The following is a 22,956-nucleotide window of genomic DNA, read 5'->3' on the forward strand; positions in this document are numbered from 1 at the left end:
CCTTAAGAGAAAGAGAGAAATTCAGCTAAGAGGAGTCCCCGAGGCATTTCTGTAACTTCTGGTCAGGAGCTGGGAAATTATGCAAAGTGTTAGAGGGTCTCCCTGACCTTCAGACTCCACCGTTTCTTTGGTAGCGTAATGAAAGATTGACAGAAGTGAAATATGCTTGTTGGCATTATTCGAGTAAGTAGGAACATGCCTCTGGGCACAGCTGAGAATAACTTTCCTCTTAGCCCCTTGGACACCAGGAGGTTTACTTGGGGGGAGATGTCCCCTTTCGACCTTGTTCTGAAGCACTGCTGTCCCCCTCTGCTTGCATGTTCTGAGCAGTCAGAATCACGGAAAAGCCAGTGATCATGGCAAGTCAAGTCGGTAACTCTCTGAAACTGACTGTGGGTGGACAGCAGGCAGAAACATGCTCTACCCAGGTTCCCCGCTGTTCTGACATTCAGGACTCAGACCCTCCATGACAGTGTCTCTCCTGCTTTTGCGGCTGTACCACGCCGTCCATCTCCTGCCAAGCCGGTGATTTTTCTAGTGATCGTTCTCTCAAAATAGCTCCACTCCAGGGACAGCCCCATCCCATTTCTCCAGAAGAGAAATGAATAGGCGTGGGCTGTTGTGCACTGAGGTTGCAGTCCAGCTGCCAGTCTGGGAGTTGAGCTTGACTTGGAGGGTCAGGTAAGCGAGCCATGGTGCAGATGCTTGGAAATGCATGAGACAGCTACAATACAGGGGTGCTTCTTTAAAAAAAAAAAGAAAGAAAGAAAGGGGGGAGAAACTGACTCCCCATGCATCTTCACATTCATTTGCTATTATTTCGAGCACTCGTGTCCATTTGATGAGTTACATTTCCTAGAGGAGATGGCACTTAGCCCCGCACAGGGATAGGCAACTAACTCACGTCTCAAACCATTATAGAATGTCTCATTTCTATTGGCATATTCTATCAAGGAACATAAGTTCTATGGGGATTGGCAGACTAGCCAAGGTGACTCATTTGAGCTGAAAAGAGAGAAAGAGAAAGAAGTGGGGAGGGGGAGGAATGTGAAAGTCTCTCGGCTGCACTGCACGAAATGGCTCTGCTTAAATTTTATTGAGGATCGTGCTCTGACCAAGTGCCTACAAGGTTTAGTACCCTTGTCCAAGGATATTAAATACAGAGGAGAATCCTTTCTTCCCTGTTTAAATTTCCCAAAGAATCAGAGTCTGTCCCAGTTGACTTTTAGAAAGTGGCTTTCTATAGAAATGCAGAGGCAGCGTGGCATAGAGGAGAAAGTACTGGAATTAGCGAGAAAGCTGAGGATGAAGGCATTGCTATGTATTAACCAGGTGTCCTCAGATGTGCATGTTAATCTCTCTGAACCTCAATTTCCTTGCCTACCTGTTGCTGTAGTTACATCTCCCAGTGTTGCTGTAATTACACCTCCCCCCACAAAGGTAGGATGGGAAAACACTTTGTAAATAGACATACAATATAAAAGTATGTTACACAAGTGTCTCATCATACTTAGAAATCCTGCGTGTCCCTAGCCAATACTGTCTATCAATAAGCAATTATGTAAATATAGGTTTTTAAAGTAAAATTAATTGGCTCATTTTTTTCTTCTTATCAAAGGACAAATTGTTTTCATTACAAAAAATTTTTTTACAGCACAGAAGAACAAAAGGAAAGCAAAAACACCCATAATTGGAAGCAGTCCCCTTTCGCTAAATATTTATACAGAGTTTTTGCTATAATAAAACAAATCAGTTGCAATTAAAAAAAAAAAAAAACAACTCAGAAGCTGAATGGTTTAAAACCACAGAGGCTATTTCTTGTTTATATCAGTGGCTTTTGACCTGGGCCAATTCTGCCCACTGTCCCTGCCCCCACCCCCATGACATTTTGCAGTGTCTGGAGATATTTTTGGGTTTGCCCTAAGAAGAGTTTACTCCAGGCAGGTAATGGCCGCTAGACACACACAGGAGAACCCTCCATAACAACCAGCCCCAAAGGGCGCAAGTGCTGAGGTCGGGAAACCCTACTTCATGTGTTCATTTCAGGTGACATTGGACTTTACTCAATATCAGTCTCATTCAAGGCCAGGGAACTGTGGAGCTTCCACTGTCAGGAACATGACTAGTACTCTGTCTCAAAGGAAAGAGAAGACGAATGAATTATGCACCCATCCCTAAAGTTTTCTGCTTTCAAGCATCACATATCATTTAAGCTCTTCTCCTACGGACCAAAAGCAAGTCAGATCCTAACTTCTGTGGAGCAGGAATTACAGTCCTCTGGTGTTCCTGGATGGAGGGGCACCAAATATCCCAATGAAAGGCCCTTATGACTTACAGTTAAGCTTTGGGAGACCTGTCCTCATGGCCAGTCTTTGTGTACACCCTTAATTCTTTTCCTGAAAGCAACTCTTAAGGATTTTATATGAATTGCCAAATTGTCCTTCTGAAAGCTTATACCAGTTACCCTCCATACCTCTAGAGAAGGAAATGGCAACCCACTCCAGTACTCTTGCCTGGATAATCCCAAACACAGAAGAGCCTGGTGGGCTACACTATGTGGGGTTGCAAAGAGTTGGACACAACTGAACAACTAAGCGTACACACACACACACACACACACACCACACACACACTATACTCTCCTACCACCAGCGGCAGTGTATAAATGTTCGTTTTATTTACTTTAACTCCTATTAACCAGATACTATCATTGTTTAATCTGTCCATTTGAAAGATAGGTATTATATTGTCTTTTAAGTGCAGCATTTTCATACGTCATTTTTTAAAAAATACTTAGACACAAAGAGAAAAAAAAAAAAAGAGTCAGTCTAAGCCACTCTCAACCTACCAGCTCAAATTCTTATGGGGCTAGTGTATGTAAGGTAGCCTAGTCTATCTTGCCAAGTATTTGAAATCCTACCAACCATGTTAGGTTTGCTTGACCCCAGTTTTAGAAAGGAAGCAGATGAGACTTAAAAGTTGTCATCATCATCTGACCTGGCAGCGGTACTGGGATCAAAGGAGATCTCAGAAGCTACTGATGCAGGTGAGACTCTTGGGTGGTTAAGGCAGGAAGCAGGTTTACTTGACAGTTCATCACTGATTACTACCGATTTGTCAAGCCAAGTCAAATCCTGCATGAGAACAAGTCAGTAATCGGCAAATTAGGTACATGAAAACCGAAGCCAACAAGATGCAGTTACTGCAGGGGAGCCCTGCCGGGACTTCACCTTCTCCACAATCCTGTTTAGCAAATCTCAAAAATGCCTATTTCATCACTCAGACTGATGGAGCCATGAGTCCAGTCAGTTCCAGTGGCAACTTGAAAGTGTGGGGTGGACTTTCAGGTCCAGCTGTAAGGGTTTATTAGGAGGAAGTAGTGAGGATTAAATGATGCTGAGATAGAAGCAGACGCTGTCAGCCCCCGTGCTTTACCCTAAGATGTGTCTGTGGGGTGGGAAGCAAAACTATCCACACATTCATTGAACGATAGAAGGGAACTATTTAAGAGACCACAAATTGCCCCATGATCATACCAAATAAGTGCAAATATGGCAGATTGAGCATGTACAGACCAAGATCAAATGAGCTGAGCAAACATTCCTGTTTGTCCTCATCAGCAGAATTCTCCTAAATGACATTTTTTAAAGGCAAATTTATAGATGGTGATGATGAGTGGTGTTAACTTTTTCCCAGCTTGGTTTATCCCTCTCCAGTTCAGAGCCTTATTTGAAAATGAATTCTCTCTTTCCTTATCCTCTTCTCTCTTGTCCAAGCAAGTCAGCTGTACATAGTTTGCATTAGAGATGTAACTAACTGCATCCCCGGGTCACTGGGATGCCCGTGTGTTCTGAGCAGCCTGGTTCTGTCGCTGCGCCCCGTCCAGTGCCCATTGTCACACAGGCTCTCCTTGGACCTCTCTCATCCTGCAGAACTGTGTTTGGTGATCTTATGGGGATCCCTCCCCATACCAGGTTTGGCTGTCAGCTTACATAATCACCACATAAAATTTTTTTAAATGTATTTTTAATTGAATGATAACTGCTTTACAAAATCATGTTGGTTTCTGCTAAATATCAACATGAATCAGCCATAGGTGTATAAATATATATATCCCGTCCCTCTTGAAACTCCCTCCCAACTCCCCCCACCCCGATGCCACCCTTCTAGGTTGTTACAGAGCCCCAGTTTGAGTTCCTTGAGTCATACGGCAAACTCCCGTCGTCTGTCTATTTTACATATGGTAATGTAGGTTTCCATAGTACTCTCTCCATAAATCCCACCGTCTTCTTCCTCCCCCTACCCTGTGTCCATAAGTCTGTTCTCTATGTCTGTGTCTCATTGCTGCCCCACAAATAATTTCATCAGTACCATCTTTGTAGAGTCCGTATATATGTGTTAGTACATGGTACTTGTTTTTGTCTTTCTGACTTCCTTCACTGTGTATGATAGGTTCTAGGTTCACCCACCTCATTAGAACTGATTCAAATGTGTTCCTTTTCATGGCTGAGTAATATTCCATTGTATATGTACCATAGCTTCTTTATCATTCTTCTGTCAAAGGACATCTAGGTTGCTTCCATGTTCTAGCTATCGTAAATAGCGCTGCAATGAACATTGGAATACATTTGTCTTTTTCAGTTTTGGTTTCCTCAGGGTATATGCCTAGTAGTGGGCATTTTAATTTCATTTTAGGAAGGGGCATATTTTTACAGGGATGTTTTTCAGACCCTTCCTCTCCAAAAGAACTTGAGGCATAGAGAAAGAGTTTGCGAAGCCAAGAGAACTTTGGTTTCTGTATTGTACTAAAAGTACTTTTTGGGAAGGTATTTCTCAGGAGACCCCTTCCAATTATCTGGTAGCCTCCTACAGGAATGGAAACTGCCATTTAAATCAATGAGTATCCTCCTAGGCAGTCACTAGTCAGGAGAAATCTCAGGAGATGCTTGAGTTTTACAAGGGATCTGGTACTGAGGAGGGCACATTGAATATTTTTCCAAAAAGTCATTGATTTGAGTACATGGAACTCAGGGAGAAAGACAGAGACAGAGAAAGCAGGAATGAGTAGGAGAGGGCAGTACCAAGCCACATATTTTGACTGAGCAGAATCTCAGAGGTCCTGTAATTCAAGAGTTTCCAGTTTTCTAGGCAATGACCCATATCTTAAAGTGGAATCTTATGTAGAACCCCATATATAAAACAGGTTGTGACAGTTTTATTAGCATAAGTATGGTTTATAATTCAAATCCATATTTATTATTGTAATGTTTTAATCTCTATGTGCATATATTTCTTATATGTGTTTATTACATGTGTTTTAATCTCTATACATGTTTGTATGTGTAACTATATATATTTATATATAATACATAGAAATAGAGACACCAAAAGAGAAACTAAATTCATAAGCTTGGTTACCTGTAGGAATAGGTGAGGAAAAAAGGACTGAGAATTAGATTTAAAGAGTATTTTTTCATCCATAATAAAGCATTAAAGGTAAGGTGAACACTTCCCCATCTGCAAGACACACACGAATGTGTGTGCCCATAGAATAACTGAAAGTAAATGTGACACAGTGTTAACGTTCATTCCAGTGGTTGAAATATGGGCAATCTGTCAACATATTCTTTATGCTTTTCTTAATTTTAGCAATCTCTCTCTCTTTAGGAAAAGTGGATTTGTGACAAATGAGACTATTTTGAGTAAAACAAGCATTAAGAGGTTATAGATGATGACTCTAATCTTATATCACTCTCAGGATTCAATTTATTTATGTACTTTGTTTTGTTTGCACAGTTTTGAGAAAAATCACAGTGAATGTATATAAGTAGTTGCAAAGAGCAACTGTATTTTTTTCATCATTTCCCTTACAGGCTCTGGCTAGTCTTCAATTAAATTGATCCATGAACTTGAAAGAAGAGCAATAGACAATAATCATTTCAAGGTTAAATAGTGTAAAATATCTAACTATTCACATCTCTTGCCTCAGATACAGAAGTAGAAAGGTTGTACCCCAAACTAAAGCTGTGAAAGTCTTTATTTAAAAAAAAAAAAAACTCTGTTCTGGAACATGCTACATGTTCTTTTTTTTAATTGAAATATAGTTGGTATACCATATTATGTAAGTTACAAGTGTACGATATAGTGATTCACAATTTTTAAAGATTGTACTCTATTTATAGGTATTATAAAATATTGGCTATATGCCTCATGTTTTACAGTATATCCTTGTAGCTTATTTTATATGTAATAGATAGTACTATCTTACTCTTCTATTCCTGTATTTCCCATCCTCCCTCCCCTCTCCCCACTGGTGACTACTAGTTTGTTCTATCTATGACTCTGCTTCTTTTTTGTTACATTCACTAGTTTGTTGTGGTTTTTAGATTCCACATATAAGTGATATCATACAGTATTTGTCTTTCTCTGTCTGACTTATTTAATTTCACATAATGCCCTCCACGTCTATCTGTGTTTCTGCAAATGGCAAAATTTCCTTCTTTTTATGGCTGAGTATTATTCCATTGTGTGTATGTTATGTATATATCTATCAAAGTATGTATATACTTTGATACACATCATATATTGATCCATTCATCTCTTGACGGACACTTAGGTTACTTCTATATCTTGGCTATTAGAAATAGTATGGCTATGAACATAGGGGCGCAGCTACATGTCTACTTGAATTTGCATTCCTGGTTTAATATCCTGACATTAACTTGTGTCTCTGCTCTGCCTGGCATTTGGTTGAACAGGATCTCCAGTGGAGTTGCTTATACAACTTTTTCTGAGCAGACGCACTTCAGGTGGAATCAGAGAAAGCCCAGTGCGTATCTTGAAGTTTCTTGATAAAGGACAGAGTAACAGAAGGTCAAATCTGTGTTTGGAGATATTAAGAAAAGCTTTATTCCAAACTCTTCTCAGAAATTAACTGACTTTTAAAATTCACCGAAGCCCCTCTCAGTACGGATGTCTGTAGGGAAGCCAAAGTTGTTAGAAGGCAAAAATAACCATTAATTATCTGATCTCTTATAAACATGTTCCCCACTCAGAGATCCCCCCCACCCCATTTAACGTGAATTGTGATGACAGCATTAGTTGAGGGCTACAATGTTCCATATAAAGTATTTTACCTTCACAACAACCCTATGATGGAGGCACTGTTAGGAGCAGCCCCGTTTTACAGGGGAAAGAACTGGGGCAGAGTTTAGGGCCTCAACACCGGTGTGTACTGAACACGGCAGACAGGCGCCCCTTTCCCTCCTGCCGGAGAAAGTGAATGCTGCCGGCCGTCATTCCCAGGGGCACAGTAAAATGCCAATGTGTGTGTTGGCAGAGGGAAATTACAGCTCAAGCCCAAGACAAGAATTTCATTAAATCAGAGGAAGTGATGCTGGAGATCTGCTTCTGAGTGCCAGGGGGACTTGGTCAACGTGGATCCGGCCAAGGTAGCACAGTTAGCTACCGTGGCAGAGAGAAGCGTCAAGGAAAGCGACACGATCGGCACTTCTAAGTGGGCGGTTGTAATAACGTGAAGAGGGGTCCTGGAGGATCTGAGGAAGACAGCCAGTATGTTTACATTTGTTGGTGTGGCACCAGTCAGGCTACAGTGACGCTGCATTGTTCTCAGATAGTTTATCACTTCTGAGATGCACACGATGCTCTTCTTTTGACATCTCTGAAAAACAGGGTGCATTTTGCAGTCAGTATAGTGGAGAGACAATGAAATGTTCATTGTCACATGTTTGTGTATACAGGAAAGCTCAGTGTTCATTCTAATAATTAGAGTGTAGTTGCAAACATAACCTGAACATTCCTAAATATGAGATAAAAATACTTTCAAAGTTACAGTTATGTTGTTCAAGGTAAATTCCAAATCAGTCATTTTCCCATGTGTTCAGAGCATCCATTTTAAGTGACCTTTTATTATTTCCAAATACGCTCAGATGAACTTGATCCTATTGTGTATGTCGAGTCAGGGTGGGTATTTAAATATAATTTTTAAAATATATAAATACACAAATAAAAATAAAGTTTAAGCAGACATTCTGTGGAATGCCTGTGCAGCTGTTCCAAACACAAACGAGCATGGGATAAGGGTTTGGACCAGACCAGACGGCCAGGGCTTGCAAGCTCTGCAACCTTGGGCAAATCCCTCAGACTCTCTGTGCCTTGGTTGCTTTGTCTATAAGATGAAGATAATAATATTACACATTCATAGCTTTGTTGTGAGATGTAAATGAGGTAATCTTTATAAAGCATTTACAACTGTGTTGGCACAAAGAAATGATATCAGCTATTATGTTTTTCAAAGCATCCATAATGCAAACCCCACAAGCCCCCAAACAAACAAAGCAAAACAAATTCCAACAGTTTTATTAAAAGATAACTTTTATTTGTTATAAGAGCAATATATAATGATGATAGGAAAAACAGAAAACATTAAAATTTTTAGTATATTTTTAGTATATCTTTTGTTCTCATACAGTAATCATTTTTGCAAATTTGAGTCTTATCATACATACTGTTTTTACCCTGATTTTTTGCATAATGATAAGTAGGAAACATCTTTCTATATCTGAATATTCTTCCATAAACTCATTTTAAATGCCTCAAAAATAGCTCATTCTATACTTCAGAAAATTTTAACCAAGTTCCCTTCTTCAACATTGTATTCATTCTGTAGTAAACATCCTCATAGGCGTACGTTCATTTAGTTTTTAATAATTTCCTTATATGAATTCTCAAGAGTGGGATTGCTGCTTTTCTAACAATAGCAATAGCCATAAGAATAGCTGACACTGATCTGGTGCTTACTGTGAGCTAGACCAGACGCACAATGACCCCCAGAGGTAGGAAATTTTACTATTTTCATTTTAGGGATTAGAGAGCAGAGACTCAGTTTAGTGACTTGTCTAAGGTCACAGTCAGTCAGTCAGTCAGTCAGTTCAGTCACTCAGTCATGTACAACTCTTTGTGACCCCATGGACTGCAGCACGCCAGGCTTCCCTGTTCATCACCAACTCCCAGAGCTTGCTCAAACTCATGTCCATTGAGTCAGTGATGCCATCCAACCATCTCATCCTCTGTTGTCCCCTTCTCCTCCCATCTTCAATCTTTCCCAGCATCAGGATCTTTTCCGATGAGTCAGCTCTTCGCATCAGGTGGTCAAAGTATTGGGGCTTCAGCTTCAGCAGCAGTCCTCCCGAAGAATATTCAGGACTGATTTCCTTTAGGATTAACTGTTTTGATCTCTTTACTGTCCAAGGGACTCTCAAGAGTTTTCTCCAACACCACAGTTCAAAACCATCAATTCTTCAGCGCTCAGCTTTCTTTATAGTCCAAATCTCACATCCATACAGAACTACTGAAAAAACCATAGCTATGACTAGACAGACCTTTGTCAGCGTAGTAATGTCTCTGCTTTTTAAGGTCACAGTACTGCCTGGTGAAAGGATCAGGCCAGTTTGGAGACAAGCCACGCTTGCCCGTGACTGTGCCTCTTTCACGCTTGAGAAGGCATTTCATGACTGGACCCGTTCCCAATTTGCTCCCTCTCCTCAGTGATATATTTGATTTATTTTCACACGCAACCTGCATGAGACCCTCCTATTGATCTTAGGAGGGCAAGGAGCCAAATATGACATTTCTGATAAACCACTGGCTAAAGACAATTAGATGGGAATGTGCAGTAAATAAGAAATCACATCAGCAAGGCACTAAGATGTGAAACCTCCATTCTTCTGACCCCATGGTAGAGCTTCAGCGCATCTTGACATGGCCTAGAGACGTTCGTCAGTTTCATTGAACTTAACCCCTACACTGTGGCTGGCTTCGTCTTCAGGTTGGATCATAAGGCAGCACAATGAGGGCATTACCTTGTGGGAAGATAAAATACGAAATTAATCCAATCATGCGCTCAACAGATATTCACTGCAGGTCTGTGTTGGGGATGCAGAGATGAAAGGCATTTGAAAAGACATTGTTACCTGACAAGTCAAGTAACAATGGCATCATCGTGCAGGGATCATCGTGCAGGGAGAGTCGTGAGATGAAGTACCAGGCAGAAGATTAGAACTGATGTTCCAGAATAGGCTTGGTCTGGGTTGGAATCTTATCTCCCCTCTGTAGTAGTTGGAGGTTAGTGGATGAAACTCTCTAGATTCAGCTTCACCATCCGTTAAATGAGGACTGTACCTTGTCGGGTTGTTGCAAGAATAAATGAGATAATGCCCAGGAAAGAGTGAGCACCCCATGGAGATCAATCGATCAGTCTGACTGGTCCAGAGCCCTTACCACTCTCTCTCAGGTAACCTAGCAACCAGAGGTCTCTCCAGGCAGGATGGCAAGGCCTCTGGCAGAAAGCAGTGCTGGTTTGCAAGCTTGAGTTTTCGTTGATCTCCCTCAAGACTCTAGTCCAGATTGCAAAGATTAGGGTCTGCCAGTTTGGTCAGGTGATTCCTGTCTCCTCTCAATCCTCTTATAAATGTATGAGGTGGTAGGGGGTTGCAGTGCCTTTCCTGGGACACGTTGCCCAGCACATCCAGCCGCGTCCAACCCAAGCCCACCTTTCCACAGGTGGACGGCGTGCATCCTGTTAGCACTATTGTACTGTGCATTTCTTGAAGTCGGTGCTATGTATCATTTATGGAGTTTGTTCCTATCACTTGTATAATCATCAAATGTTAGCTATTACCATTCCTAAAGAGTTGGGTGTAGGAGGTTTAAAAGCATAAAATTGGCTACTAGTTCTAACCTGTGAAGGATTTTAGGGCAGCTTCCTGAAGGAGATGCTACCCAAGCTGACTGTTAGAAGGTGAATCAAGCAAAGAGAGAAAAAGGGAAGAGAGGGAAGACCCTTCCAAGCCAAGGGCAGTGAAGAGCCCCCTTCTGTATGGGTTGTGCTGAAGCTTCACATAAGACTGTCTTCTTTTTAGAAACTGTGCTTTTCTTTAGCTGTCACTCACCATCGAGGACATAGCTTTGCCTTTGAGACCTGGCTCTTATAAGGCCAGGAGGGACCAAGGAGGGCATTCCCCCTGGAGGTTTAGTGGCTGTGACCCTGTGTTGAGTTACTGCGGGCTTTTAGCCATGTACACAGCCCCCACTATGCACCCATGTTATATAAAAGGAAAAAGTGGCCAAACACCACAAAGCTATGAGTTACCCTTGAAACTGGGAACACATGCTTTTATGTACTGAGGGGAAGTCTTGAAAAATAGGAGATCAAGCTTATGGTTTTCAACTGTTTCTCTCTGATCTCAAAAATTTCATGGGAGAGGGTTAACGATCTCTCACGCAGACGCTCTCTCCAACTAGATACATCATTCAGGCCGTAACCCTGGACTCCACCAACATTTATGGAGCACCTGCTGTGTGTTGTATGTCAAGGGGCTGCAGCAGTGGGCAAGACAGTGCTGGCCCTTGTGTGGCTGCCGGGCATTTTGGCATCAGGCCTGGAAGGGCCACCTACCAGGGAGTACATTGTCCCTGCCTTGCCCCGGCCTGGCCTTACCACTGTGAGTCTATTCGTGGAAGTGGAATCCCTCTCTGAGACACCCCTGAGACGGAGGGGTGCTAGTATCTCACCATAGGAGTAGTGATAATGCTGATGTCTCCTTTAGCAGTAATAATTGATTCTTTTCTATTCGTTTTCTGTTCTGCCTACATGACCCCCATCCCATACCAGACTTTCAAATCATACTCCTTTGCAACTTGAAAACCACAGTTTTAGGCTTGATGAGGGGTTGGTGTAAGGGGAGCTTGGCAGAACCCACTATCTGCTTATCTTCACCCAGTAACCCACCAAAGCCCCTGCCACACCATGAGGACCCTGGGGAACCCCCCACTGTGGACACGGGTGAGGAGCTCTCTTCTTATGACAAAGAACAGCTGGTCTCACCTTATTTAACTCTTCATCAGTGCGTTCATCTCTGCAGACCTTCCATCAGCCTCCCATCACACTAAAAGGAAAATCTGAGGTTGTTCTAGAATGCCAGCTCCCTGAGGGCAGAGACAGTGGGGTTACCTGCCACATCTCTAGCGCTGACAGCCGTGCTGATCTGTGGTGGGCGCCGGCGTCCCCAAGGTCCTTGGATCTTTGGTCTTGTCCTCTCTCCCTGGATCCTCCTCCACACTGGCCCACTTTCTCTCCCCTGCTCACACCCAGGTCATCCTGTCTCATGCGTAGCTTTGCGCTGGCTGTTCCCTCATTCTGGAATGTTCGTCCCTGATATGCAGATGGCTCCTTCCTTCCTCTTGTCAGGACTCTACCTAAACACCATGCCCTCTGTGAGCTCCTTCCTGTCAAGGGAATCTAAAACTCCTTTATACTTTATCCCCACACTCTGCTTTATTTGGCTTCAATCAACTTGATTTAGCTATCGTTTACCGGCTGCTAGTGCCTACATTTTACGTGTATGGTTTGGTTCCTTAAATGTGAAAACTGAGTAAGCAGCATCGCAGTCACGATGTAAAATGTGACCATCCCTCAGGAGCTCCCCTGGGCCCCGTGCCAACCTCATCCCTCCCCCTCACTGATCCACTTCCTGTCACTCGAGGTTGGATTTGTCTCCCCTAGAGTTTTATGAACACGGTATCCTCTGCTGTTTTGTGTCTAGCCTCTCGTTCTGCATAATGTCAGTGAGGTTCACCCATGTTGTGTGTATCTGTGAAGTCAAGTCAAAGTTTCGTAGTCCTGTCAAACTCTTGCAACTCCATGGACTGTAGCCCTTCAGGCTCCTCTGTCCATGAGATTCTCCAGGCGGGAATACTGGAGTGGGTTGCCATTCCCTTCTCCAGGGGATCTTCCCGACCCAGGGATTGAACCCATGTCTCCTGCATTGCAGGCAGATTCTTAACCATCTGAACCACCAGGGAAGCCCTGTGTATATCTGTGACTCATCCCTTTTATTATTGAGTCGGCTTCCAATTGTATGGATGTGCTGTAATCAGTTTGTCTATTCACTTGTGGATGGGCATTTGGGTTGTCCTTGGTTTGCTGTCTTTTATTTATAGCCCTCGTCACTCCTTGGCATTCTATCCCCCTAAAAAAGTGTCCTGTGCCTAGAAGGCAGGATCCTTGACCGTATGATTGACTTTTGGACCCCCACTGCCCAGAGCAAGGCCAGGCACATAGTAGGTGGTCAGTGTTTGATGATGGAACCAGTAGTTTCACATTCAATTTCCCCTGTAACCTGAGGCCTGAGCAGAACTCAGGCTTGTGAGCGGAGCTTCAGATTTTTCTTTCCTATGAACCCAATCTAGAGACCTTCAGGCCTTCCACTGGAAGGCAGATATTGGGAGTCCCTGCTCAGCGCCCACTGTGTCTATGCCCTGTCGCCTCGTCCATGGCTTCTGAGTTCCTGTGGCTTGTTCCTCTTGGACCTTTTAACCTCCACTTTCCTGCTTTGTGAGGTCCAGGAATGGTGCTTGCTCTCTCTCTGCCGGTTTCCGTAACAGATTTGGTCACAGCGAGCCTCTTAACAGTTTCCCTTTGTTTCTTATCATTTTCACTGCTTGGATTTGGTGGGGGGGGGGGCGGATCACAGGAGGAAGCCACACTGCGGCCTGGCTGGTCCCCGACACCTGGCTGCTCTCCCCTCCCCTCCCCTTCTCTCTCTAGCTCCCTCCCTGTTTCCAGTAACCAAGAGTCTTCCTCTGTCTCCTCCAGGAAAGTCCTGCCTGGCCCCAAGTTTCTTGGTTTCTTGCTTTCTGCTCTAAGCAGCTTTGTTAAAGAACAGCTTCTCCCTCAATAAGTTTAGGAAAATTGCTCCATCTCATTACAGGTGGGCAGGACACCCTCCACACTATAGGCACCCTCATCTTGGTCTCAGCACCAGGCCTCCCAGGGAAGAGTTATTCTGGGCCAAAGAAAGAGGATCCAAAACACGAAGCTGGTGGTGTCCTGAGTGCGATTCTGTTGACAGTCCGGCGGGCTACTTGAGGAACCCCATTCTGTCATCCGAGGCTCTCTGGCCCCGAAGCGTAGATTCTCCTTCCTAAGACAGGAGGATAAAGCTTGGTCTCCCCATGTGAACACGGCTGGCCAGCACTGACTCCCATTGTTTGGTGTGCCCAGTGGCCTGGAGTGCAGTGGATTCAGGGCACACCCTCTGAGGCTGACTGCTGGAGTGAGAACCCCATTTCCACCGCTTGCCAACTCTAGAGAAAGTGATGCAGCCTCTCTGTGCCTCAGTTTCCTCATATGCAAAGTGGGGATAATGATTCATGTTCAGGGGCTGTTACAAGCATTGAATAAGATCATGCATGAGCATCACTTAAAACAGTGCCTAGCCATATTAAATGTCACCTTGCATTATCATCTGAGCAGTTAGCAAACAAAACCCAGGAAACCTGTGTAGTGTTTAGTAAAACTTCCTAGGAACCTTTCCTCAAGAGGTTATGTACTTTCAATATTTGTATCACAAGATTCCACTGGACTGTTGTACACTTCACTCTGGGTACTATTTTCTTTTGAGCCTGAAAGTTTTCGTTCACTCAATCAAGGTTTTTTCTGAATACCCACGGCATGCCAGGCACTGTTCTAGGCCCCAGAGGTCCCATGTGGAGTAAAACAAGCAAGTCTCCTACTCTCTTTTAGTTTATTTTTTCTGCATTCAAAGCTGGTTAGCATTTATTTATTGGTTTATTTTATTGAGGGATAGTTGGTACATAATATTATATAAGTTTCAGGTGAATAGCATAGTGAGTCACGATTTTTTTAATTTATTTTGGCTGTACTGGGTCTTTGTTGCTCTGTGGTCTTCTCTCTCGATGTGCCGAGTGGGGGCCGCTCTCTCGTTGAGGTGCACAGGCTTGTCACTGCAGTGCCTTCTCTTGTTGCAGAGCACAAGTTCTAGGGTGCATGGGCTTTAATAGTTGCGGCTCGTGGGCAACTGCGGTAGTTGCATTTCCCAGGCTCTAGAGCACAGGCTCAACAACTGTGCCCGGGCTTAGTTGCTCTGCGGCACGTGGGATCTCCCTGGACCAGGGATCAAGCCTATGTCTCCTGCATTGGCAGGAGGATTCTTTACCACTGAGCCACCGGGGAAGCCCCACAATTTTTAAAGATTACATTCCATTTATAGTTATCATTAAAGTCTTCCAGTCTTAAGAAGTTTGTGTCTGAGAGTAGTGAGATGGAGTATAAATTAGCAGATAAGTGACAAGGTTTCCCCCACCCCCCTCAAAGAGTTTTTGGTGATTTTTTGCTGAGAGCAGAAGTGCAGAAGTGATTAGAGCATTTTAGAATGGCTGGTTTAGGATGTGCTTTCTAAGGCCATGGTGTTTAGGCAGCCTTGATTGACGAGAAGCAGGCAGCTGTAAGATCAGGCAGGAGAGCTCGTGCAAAGGCCCTGAGGCTGGGATGAGCTTGGCATATTCCAGGAACAGAGAGGAGAGCAGTGTGGCTGAAACACAAGGAGAGAGAAGTTAGGAGGTGGACAGAGGAGATTATGGGCCGAGTATGGTCACTGCCCAGCAAAGGCATGCAGACCTTTCTTGGCATCTTTTTTCATCATCTGCACTGGGACATCTTCCTGTCCTCAGGTGCCCAACTCACTCTGCTCAAGTCTGACCCTAGCACTGCTCGGCTCTGCCTTCCTCCCTCTTCTCTGCTCACTGGCTTCTTTGGGAAACTTACCAACGAGGCCAGTCACCAAACATGCTGGCAGCCAGCTACACCCAGGTTCTTGGAAAACTTCTGACAACCTCCCACCATTAAGACCCATGCAAATCCAAGTTCAAGTCCTCGCTTGGCCACCAACCAGAGTCTGTGGCCCTGGGTGTGTTATTTAACTTCTCTAATAGTCTTTGTTCTCTCCTGAGAAATGGGGATGAGAATAAGGTTTCTGGGAGGGTGAAATGAGATAACATGTATCAACTTTTGCCATTTTGCCTGGCACATAGCAACTACCTAGGGGAAAAAATAGTTCTTGGCGATTCTGTTTTCCTCTGCTACAAGAAGACATGTCATGAAAGAATCAGGAGTTGCACCTATGTAGATGTAGTCTCCTTGCTCCTTATGTCAGGAATCATGTTTGATTCTTCTGTCTCTGCTTGATTCTCACACTGGAGCCCAGCACGATGATTGTTGCAGTCCACAAATAGAGGCGATGCTGTTTCCTGCCCGGAGGCTTGGGTTTTGTTCTCATAGCTGGGGGACAGACAACCCCGCAGTGCCCACACTGAGCCAGTCAGCACCTAGTGAAGCAACTTGGACACTGAGGACATGGACCCTGCAAGTAGGAACTGAAAATGACAGGCGAGGCCACGTGGAGGGAAGGCAGCCGCTCTCCAGCCCTCCCAAGCACGGCCCACCGCTCTCATCCTTCCATGCTTCCTGGAGCATTCAGCCCTTTGAAGGAGAGAAAAGAAGCCGTGCAGAGCTTTAATGAGGAATCAGCCAGACGCACTTTGCCACGGGCCTGGCTGGAGGCGGAAAGAGATGCACAGGCCCCCAGGAGCAACCCGCCGCTGCCAGTCGTCACCGGATGCCACCGCAGCCTCCACGCTCGTGTGGCTTCAAGCAGCCCTCACTGACACATGCTGTTTCCCTGCAGTCTGACCACCTGCTGCACGTGCCTGGCTGTCTAAGGCGGCATCAACATTAGACATTGGAGGCTGGGGATATTGCCAGCACAGAGCCAGTTGCGGCAGGCTCTCCGTGGGACAGGTCAGCGTTTGCCACTGCCCCCATCTACATGGACCGGGGGCAAGCAGGCAGACCAGATAACAGTAAACTTATTTGCCCACTCCCTGCCCTCTCCCAAGGTCCTGGCCCCAGTAGTAACATCTTCCAGAAGGGCCATGAGTCTGTCCTTGACCTTGTCCTCTGTGGCAGGTATGAGTTGGCATGGCTTCCAGAGGCATCTCTGAGCTGCACACTCGCTGCCTGTGGACACGCTCCCATCAGGGAAAGTAAAAGGCCCCTCGGCTGTCTCCTCCAGCGCCCCTGGGAAGCCACTAAGTTATCTTAATTACCATTCCTCCTGGGTCTCTGCCGAGAAGCAGGGGAGACTGACAGTCGGATCAGTCAAATATTTGCAGTGGTTTCTTTGTTTGCCTCTCGAGTGCTCACAAAAGTTGGGTTTTCGTGCCACTTCGGGATATGACATATGACTCAGAGGCACAGCCCTTGCATTTCATGCCAGCATGGGTTGTTTTTCAAAGGCAAAGGAGGAAAAGAGAACATTAGTGGGGGGGGGGGGGGGGCGTTATTTCGGGTTATTGCAGTGTCACCCTCTGGGTGACCTTATTGCCAGATCAAGAGAGACCGGCTGCCTTGGGAGACAGGCTTGCTCCTGCAGGCAGCTTGCGCACTCCCACAGCCCCCAGTGGGACAGGGCCACGTGCTTCTAATCCTCTTCCAGGGCTTCTGCAGATCTATCAGATAGGACGTGCTAGGAAGCAACCTTCTTAGTCCTTCGAGCGCAGCACAGTTTTCCGAGCAGCCCTGGATCCAGCATTGATCGTGATGGAGTTCTGTGACTGCGGAGGCACATGCCCCTGGTACAAAGCCTGAGTTCTCAATCCCCAGCACTGGGGCATGAGACAGCGACTCTGGCCAGCGCCTGAGTCCTTGGCCTCCTTCTGGTATCAGCCAGGCTGCCAAGCAAGCTGGCCAGACTGCTGTCTAGGATTCTTAGAGAGCAGAGGCTCTCCAGAACCAGATGGCTTCCGCACAAACCAGCTTCTTACTGTGCCCCTGCCCTTCCCACCATGGAAAGCAGTCTCTGCCTTTGGCTGGCTTGATCCACCTTGTGTTTCTAGTCTCCAGCCCTTCCCAGGTTATAGCAGCTGTGAACGAGGCTGCACGATGCTGCTTGGTATGTGTTAACCAAAGAGGAGGGTAACTGTGGGTTACACACCAGAGCACTTTTGAGAGTGAAAGAAGAAATAGGATATGGGGACTTGGACACCCCTGGGCAAACAGAAGTAAATAGATACCCTACACATAACAGGTGGAACTTAGCCAACAAAAGATGCTGCCATCCCTTCCTGGGGGATTCTCTCCTACTGCTCCTAAGGAGAGAAAATATGCTGAAACTTACAGTCTTGCAGAGTGAACCAGGAAGGAAGAGAAGCAAGAAATCTTGAAAGCTATGCTGAAATAACAAACAAGCCTCAACATTTCCATAGCTTTTTATTTTTTTTCATGTATGCATTGTATTTCAGCTTCTGTATACACTGCAGCATGCTCGCCACCAAAGTTTTGTTTCCATCGTTTACCATGCAGGTGACCCCTTTCAGCCATTTTGCCTTCCCCGATCCCACATCCTCTCTGGTAGCCACTACTCTGTTCTCTGCATCCATGGCCTAATTTAATAAGTGTTTATTGCTTGCTCATGTCAGCATTTCCGGCTTCCCTCCAAGTGCAAATCTAGGATCCAGGCCACTCCTATCTTGTGACTCCATCATCTTGGGCTTTAAGAGAACTCTGGTTCTCTCAGGGGGCAGATAGGTAGGGGGAGCAAGCAAATAGGAGATAGCACAGAAGAGTCCAGAAGGAGGGTACCTCACAACAGCTTGTGTTCCTTAATGGGAACTCCGTCACATGCTTGCACTTAATGGAAAGGAATGACTCCGGTATAGACAATGGCCAGCCATCTCTGCTACAGTGGCCACTAAGAACAGTGTCAAAGGAGAAAGAGAAGGAAGACAAGAAGGCCTGTAGGAAGAGAGCGTGCATTGGACACCATCTCGTTTAGAACTGAAAAGGCGAAGTCATAATGGCCATCTGAAGTCACCTCTCAAATGTTGATGATCTCTGTGAATATACAGATTCCTTGGGCCACAGTGTCCATCATATGCATGTCCTACACTGTGAGGTGCCTGACTGAGGCTCGCTGCCTCTAATCCTGCCCATGTATCTCCTATTTAAGAAAGCACACTCGAAGACAAGGGAGGGGAAGTGATGTATTATTAGAGACAAAATCTTCTAACATTGCAAGTTAGTTTCCTTTTAATGGAATTCATTTACAGATTCAGTATTTTATGTATTTGATATTTAACAAATATTTATGGATCAGCTCAGCTCAAGATGAATTAGATATAACAATGAATTATCATCAAGATAGCAAAAACTTTCAAACTATGCTTACCTGATGCAGGGGCTTCCCTGGTGGCTTAGACAGTAAAGAATCTGCCTGCAATGCGAGAGATCCAGATTCGATCCCTGGATCAGGAAGATCTCCCGGAGAAGGGAATGGCGACCCTCTCCAGTATTCTTGCCTGGAGAATCCCACGTACAGAGGAGCCTGGTGGGCTTCAACAGTCCATGGAGTCACAAAGAGTCAAACACAACTGAGCAACTATCACTTTCACAACATACAGACTGCTTAGTATTCTAAGCACTTTACATACTTGGACTCATTTAGTCCTTACAGCATTATTATGCTGTATTATTATTATGTCTTGATATTTTGCCCATTTTAAAGATAAGGAGACTGAGACACAGAGAATTGAGATGTCTTATGCAAGTGTCACAGCAGGTCAGTGGCAGAGTGTAGGTTCTAATCAGGCAGTCTAGTTCCAAAGTCCCCACTCTTAACCATTCTACCATGCAGGCGAAATCCCTGTCCTCCTGGAGTTTATATTCTTCTGAGTAGACAGACAATCAGCAGAAAAACATTATAGTCATTTTCAAGGGTGATAAGTGCTTTGAAGGAAATAAAGCACAACAAAGAGATACAAGATTGGGACACCTTAGACCCACATGTCCCAGTGCCCCAGGGTCACAGAGTCTTCTTTAAATGAAAACTGCCCTCCTTGCTTCCATGGAGAGAACTGAAGAACCAGCCAAGACAGATGTCCCCTCCCTCCTCTGACAAATGCCTTTCCCAGGGTCATTTGATTGGTTGTTGAATGGCGAGCACCACCGATGGTCCTAAGCCATTCCTGTGCCCCTGGGCTGGGCAGCCAGTTCAGAAAAAGATGACTGATGCCTGAATTAATACTGAGCAATGGTTCCATGCAAGTAATCACCTTCCCCGAACTGTTCCTCATGGGGGTGATAACTCGAATCCCAGGTGAAGTATATCCTTCTCACTTCACCACCAAGGAAGCTACACTCATTCCTCTGGCTGACAGCAATTTGTAGACGTGGGTCTGGGTAGCCGGACATTTACGAGGTTGCTAAGGAACAAGTGCCTTGGTTACAAGAGACTCCAAAAGCAGTATCGGTTTGTCATATCCTTTCAGATCATTTATTTTATCCCATAAAGACAGCTGCGACCAATGGACTGTAGGATAGAGGGAAGCTAAATATGAACATTTTTGTTTCCTGAGATATGGAGGAAATTTCCACTCTCTATACAACATCCCTCCCCAGGCCCCCAGACACAAAAACTAAAACCATGTCCATGACGCTTACGGCTTACAAGTAAGTGGTTCAGAGTCACAAGGTATTTCATAAAATGGTTATTATCTTTCAGGCACTGCCCTAAACATTATCTCATGTTATCCTTATAACATCCCCAAAAGGTGTGGGTTATTATTTCCTAGTGTGCAAACCAGGAAACGGGTTAAAGAATAGCCTAACTTCAAACAGTAGCAAACAGCAGAGTCAGAATTCAAACCCAGGTTTATCTGACAGCAAACCCTTTGTCCCTAAGATTATAGACTCTCTTGTTTTCACTGATCATGTTTCAGGTGGGAAAAATGGCAATTATGTTGATGGGGAGGTCCCATTAGTAGATTTCGTAGCATTTCATTCTATGAAGTTTGTTAAAGGGGTTGCAGTGGATGTCAATAATCTATGAAACCCTTTTCATGGCTTGAAAGTGGTGAGAGAGAGTTCTGTCCCACAGTGGTGGGTTTTGTCTGCTAAAGACCTACACTTTGAATGTTCTCTGGAAGTCACCATGCACGTGACTTTCCTGTGCAAAAAGATGATTCCTTTTCTACTGGGGTCTTATTGATTTGCTTGTCAACAAGTAAAGAGACATGGCCACCTTCCTGGCCTTTTCCTTCATCCTCTCTGTCCAGCCCAGGTGATGCCCTGTCCTCTCTTCCCTAAAAATGGTCTTCCAAAATTGTCCCCTTTTCTCATTAACTATAACTAATCAAGATGCTTGTCACTTCATGATTGTGTTTCTGCAATGACTTGGTAACAGGTCTTCCTGCTTCTTTTCATTCCCTCCTCTAGGACATCTCATAGGCTGCCTGCAAATGAACCTTAGAACATTCCTCTCATCATGTCAGTCACTGTTTAAAGGTCTTCTGTGTCTCCCACCTGCCCACCCCAGGATTTCACCATTCCCTAGGACAGGCCCCCTTGGATGACAGTTGCTCTCCCATTCCCCCCACCCATTCCTGGAAGCCTTTGCCCACCACTCAGTTCTGAGCCTGGTTTCCACTGAAGCACAGTTCCATAGTTAATTGCTGGTTGATGGGAGGTCAGGCACGGTCAGGGCACAGGCATTGCACCTAAACAGATCTAGGTCCAAATTTTTGCTTGCCCACTCGGTCACTGGGTGACTTTGGGTATGTTGCTGGACTTCTCTGAGTCTCAGTTTTCTTGTTTGTAAAATAAGATACAAATAGGACCTATCTTATTACAGGGATTTTGCAAGAACTGAATTAAATGATAGTGATAATAATGGTGGTCATGATAGCCCACCTGTACTTTGTGTTTGCTCTGATCACGTATTGATATGATCTAATTGTTCACAACAACCTGTAACATAGGTACTGTTATTTTCAGTTTTGAGATGGGAAAACTGAGGCACAAATAGGTGATGCTAATAAGTACCAGTTTCCCTCTCAGGCAGTCTGGCTCCTCAGCCCTCTTTCTTAACACATTATCAACCAGGGAATTTTTATGGAAACTAACACCCATGGCATTAATATGTCTCTGGTCAATAATGTGTTAACACCTCTGATATAACTACTCTGATTAACTACTCTCACCTTCCCTTAGTGAATGATCAATCAAGGGTATCTGGTATCTGCTAACATAAGTTAGTAATTCCGTGCCTGAAACTCTTGGGGGTGCCAGATGCATTTTGGAATTCAGAATTGGGGGAATTATTTTAAAAAGTTGCACTTGGCATATGCTACGTATTATGTAACACCCCACTGAGGACTCGAGCAAAAACTCACCTCCCTCCCCCTCTCCCTATCTGTCACACACACACACACACACAAAAGAAAAAATCATAAAAGCAGAAAAGAGGTTGTGCTCTATAGTCATAAAACTATTAGCAATAATTATAAGCATAACATGTGGTGACTGCTATTATTATAACTTTCATGACTCTTGTTTTACTTGTAACAAAATGAGTTTACAGTAAAATGTACTCAGAAGTATCTCTCAGTTAAGTAATGGGGCGGGAGGGGAGGGTGCTGGTCATGGGAGGAGGTCTGCACCCCGTGTCACATGTAGCACGCTCTCTTCTTTTCCCAGTATGACTTCATGGAGCGCCTGGATGGGAAGGAGAAGTGGAGTGTGGTTGAGTCGCCCAGGGAACGCCGGAGCATACAAACGCTGGTTCAGAACGAAGCTGTGTTTGTCCAGTACCTGGATGTGGGCCTGTGGCACCTGGCCTTCTACAATGATGGCAAAGACAAAGAGATGGTTTCCTTCAACACTGTAGTCTTAGGTAGGTATGGGATCTCTGAGGTGCTGTGTCATCAAAGAAAGCATGGAAGTATCTGGCTTCTCTGTTGAAGGCACACCTTCCAAGGTGGTTCTACTGTGTAGGGGGCCAACCAGCATCCTTAATTTAGGGTTCGTAGTCTTATCCACCTAAAACTAGCCCTGATAAAATACTAATGCTACTTAATTCAAGAAAAAGCCACTGTGAGTCCCAAGGATTGAGTTGCAATGAGCCAGGGTCCAACCACCTGGCTCAAGCTCTGGCCACACAATGTAGGCAAATCACTGGACTTTTGCCAGCCCCGGTTCCCCTGTGGTAAAATAGAACTAAAAAATCCCACCTCATACTATGA

General features: G+C 44.7%; 1 protein-coding gene across 1 annotated transcript in view; it reads left to right on the plus strand.

Annotated features, from left to right (window-relative positions):
* TENM2 (teneurin transmembrane protein 2) overlaps positions 1-22,956 on the plus strand; it is a 1,359,342-nt gene that overhangs the window by 1,145,650 nt on the left and 190,736 nt on the right. The window contains exon 12 of the mRNA XM_065919048.1: positions 22,412-22,607. Within this exon, the coding sequence (XP_065775120.1) occupies positions 22,412-22,607 (196 nt within the window). The remainder of the gene's footprint in view (positions 1-22,411; positions 22,608-22,956) is intronic.

This window comes from Muntiacus reevesi, chromosome 1 (assembly GCF_963930625.1).
Source record: "Muntiacus reevesi chromosome 1, mMunRee1.1, whole genome shotgun sequence".
Lineage (NCBI taxonomy): Eukaryota > Metazoa > Chordata > Mammalia > Artiodactyla > Cervidae > Muntiacus > Muntiacus reevesi.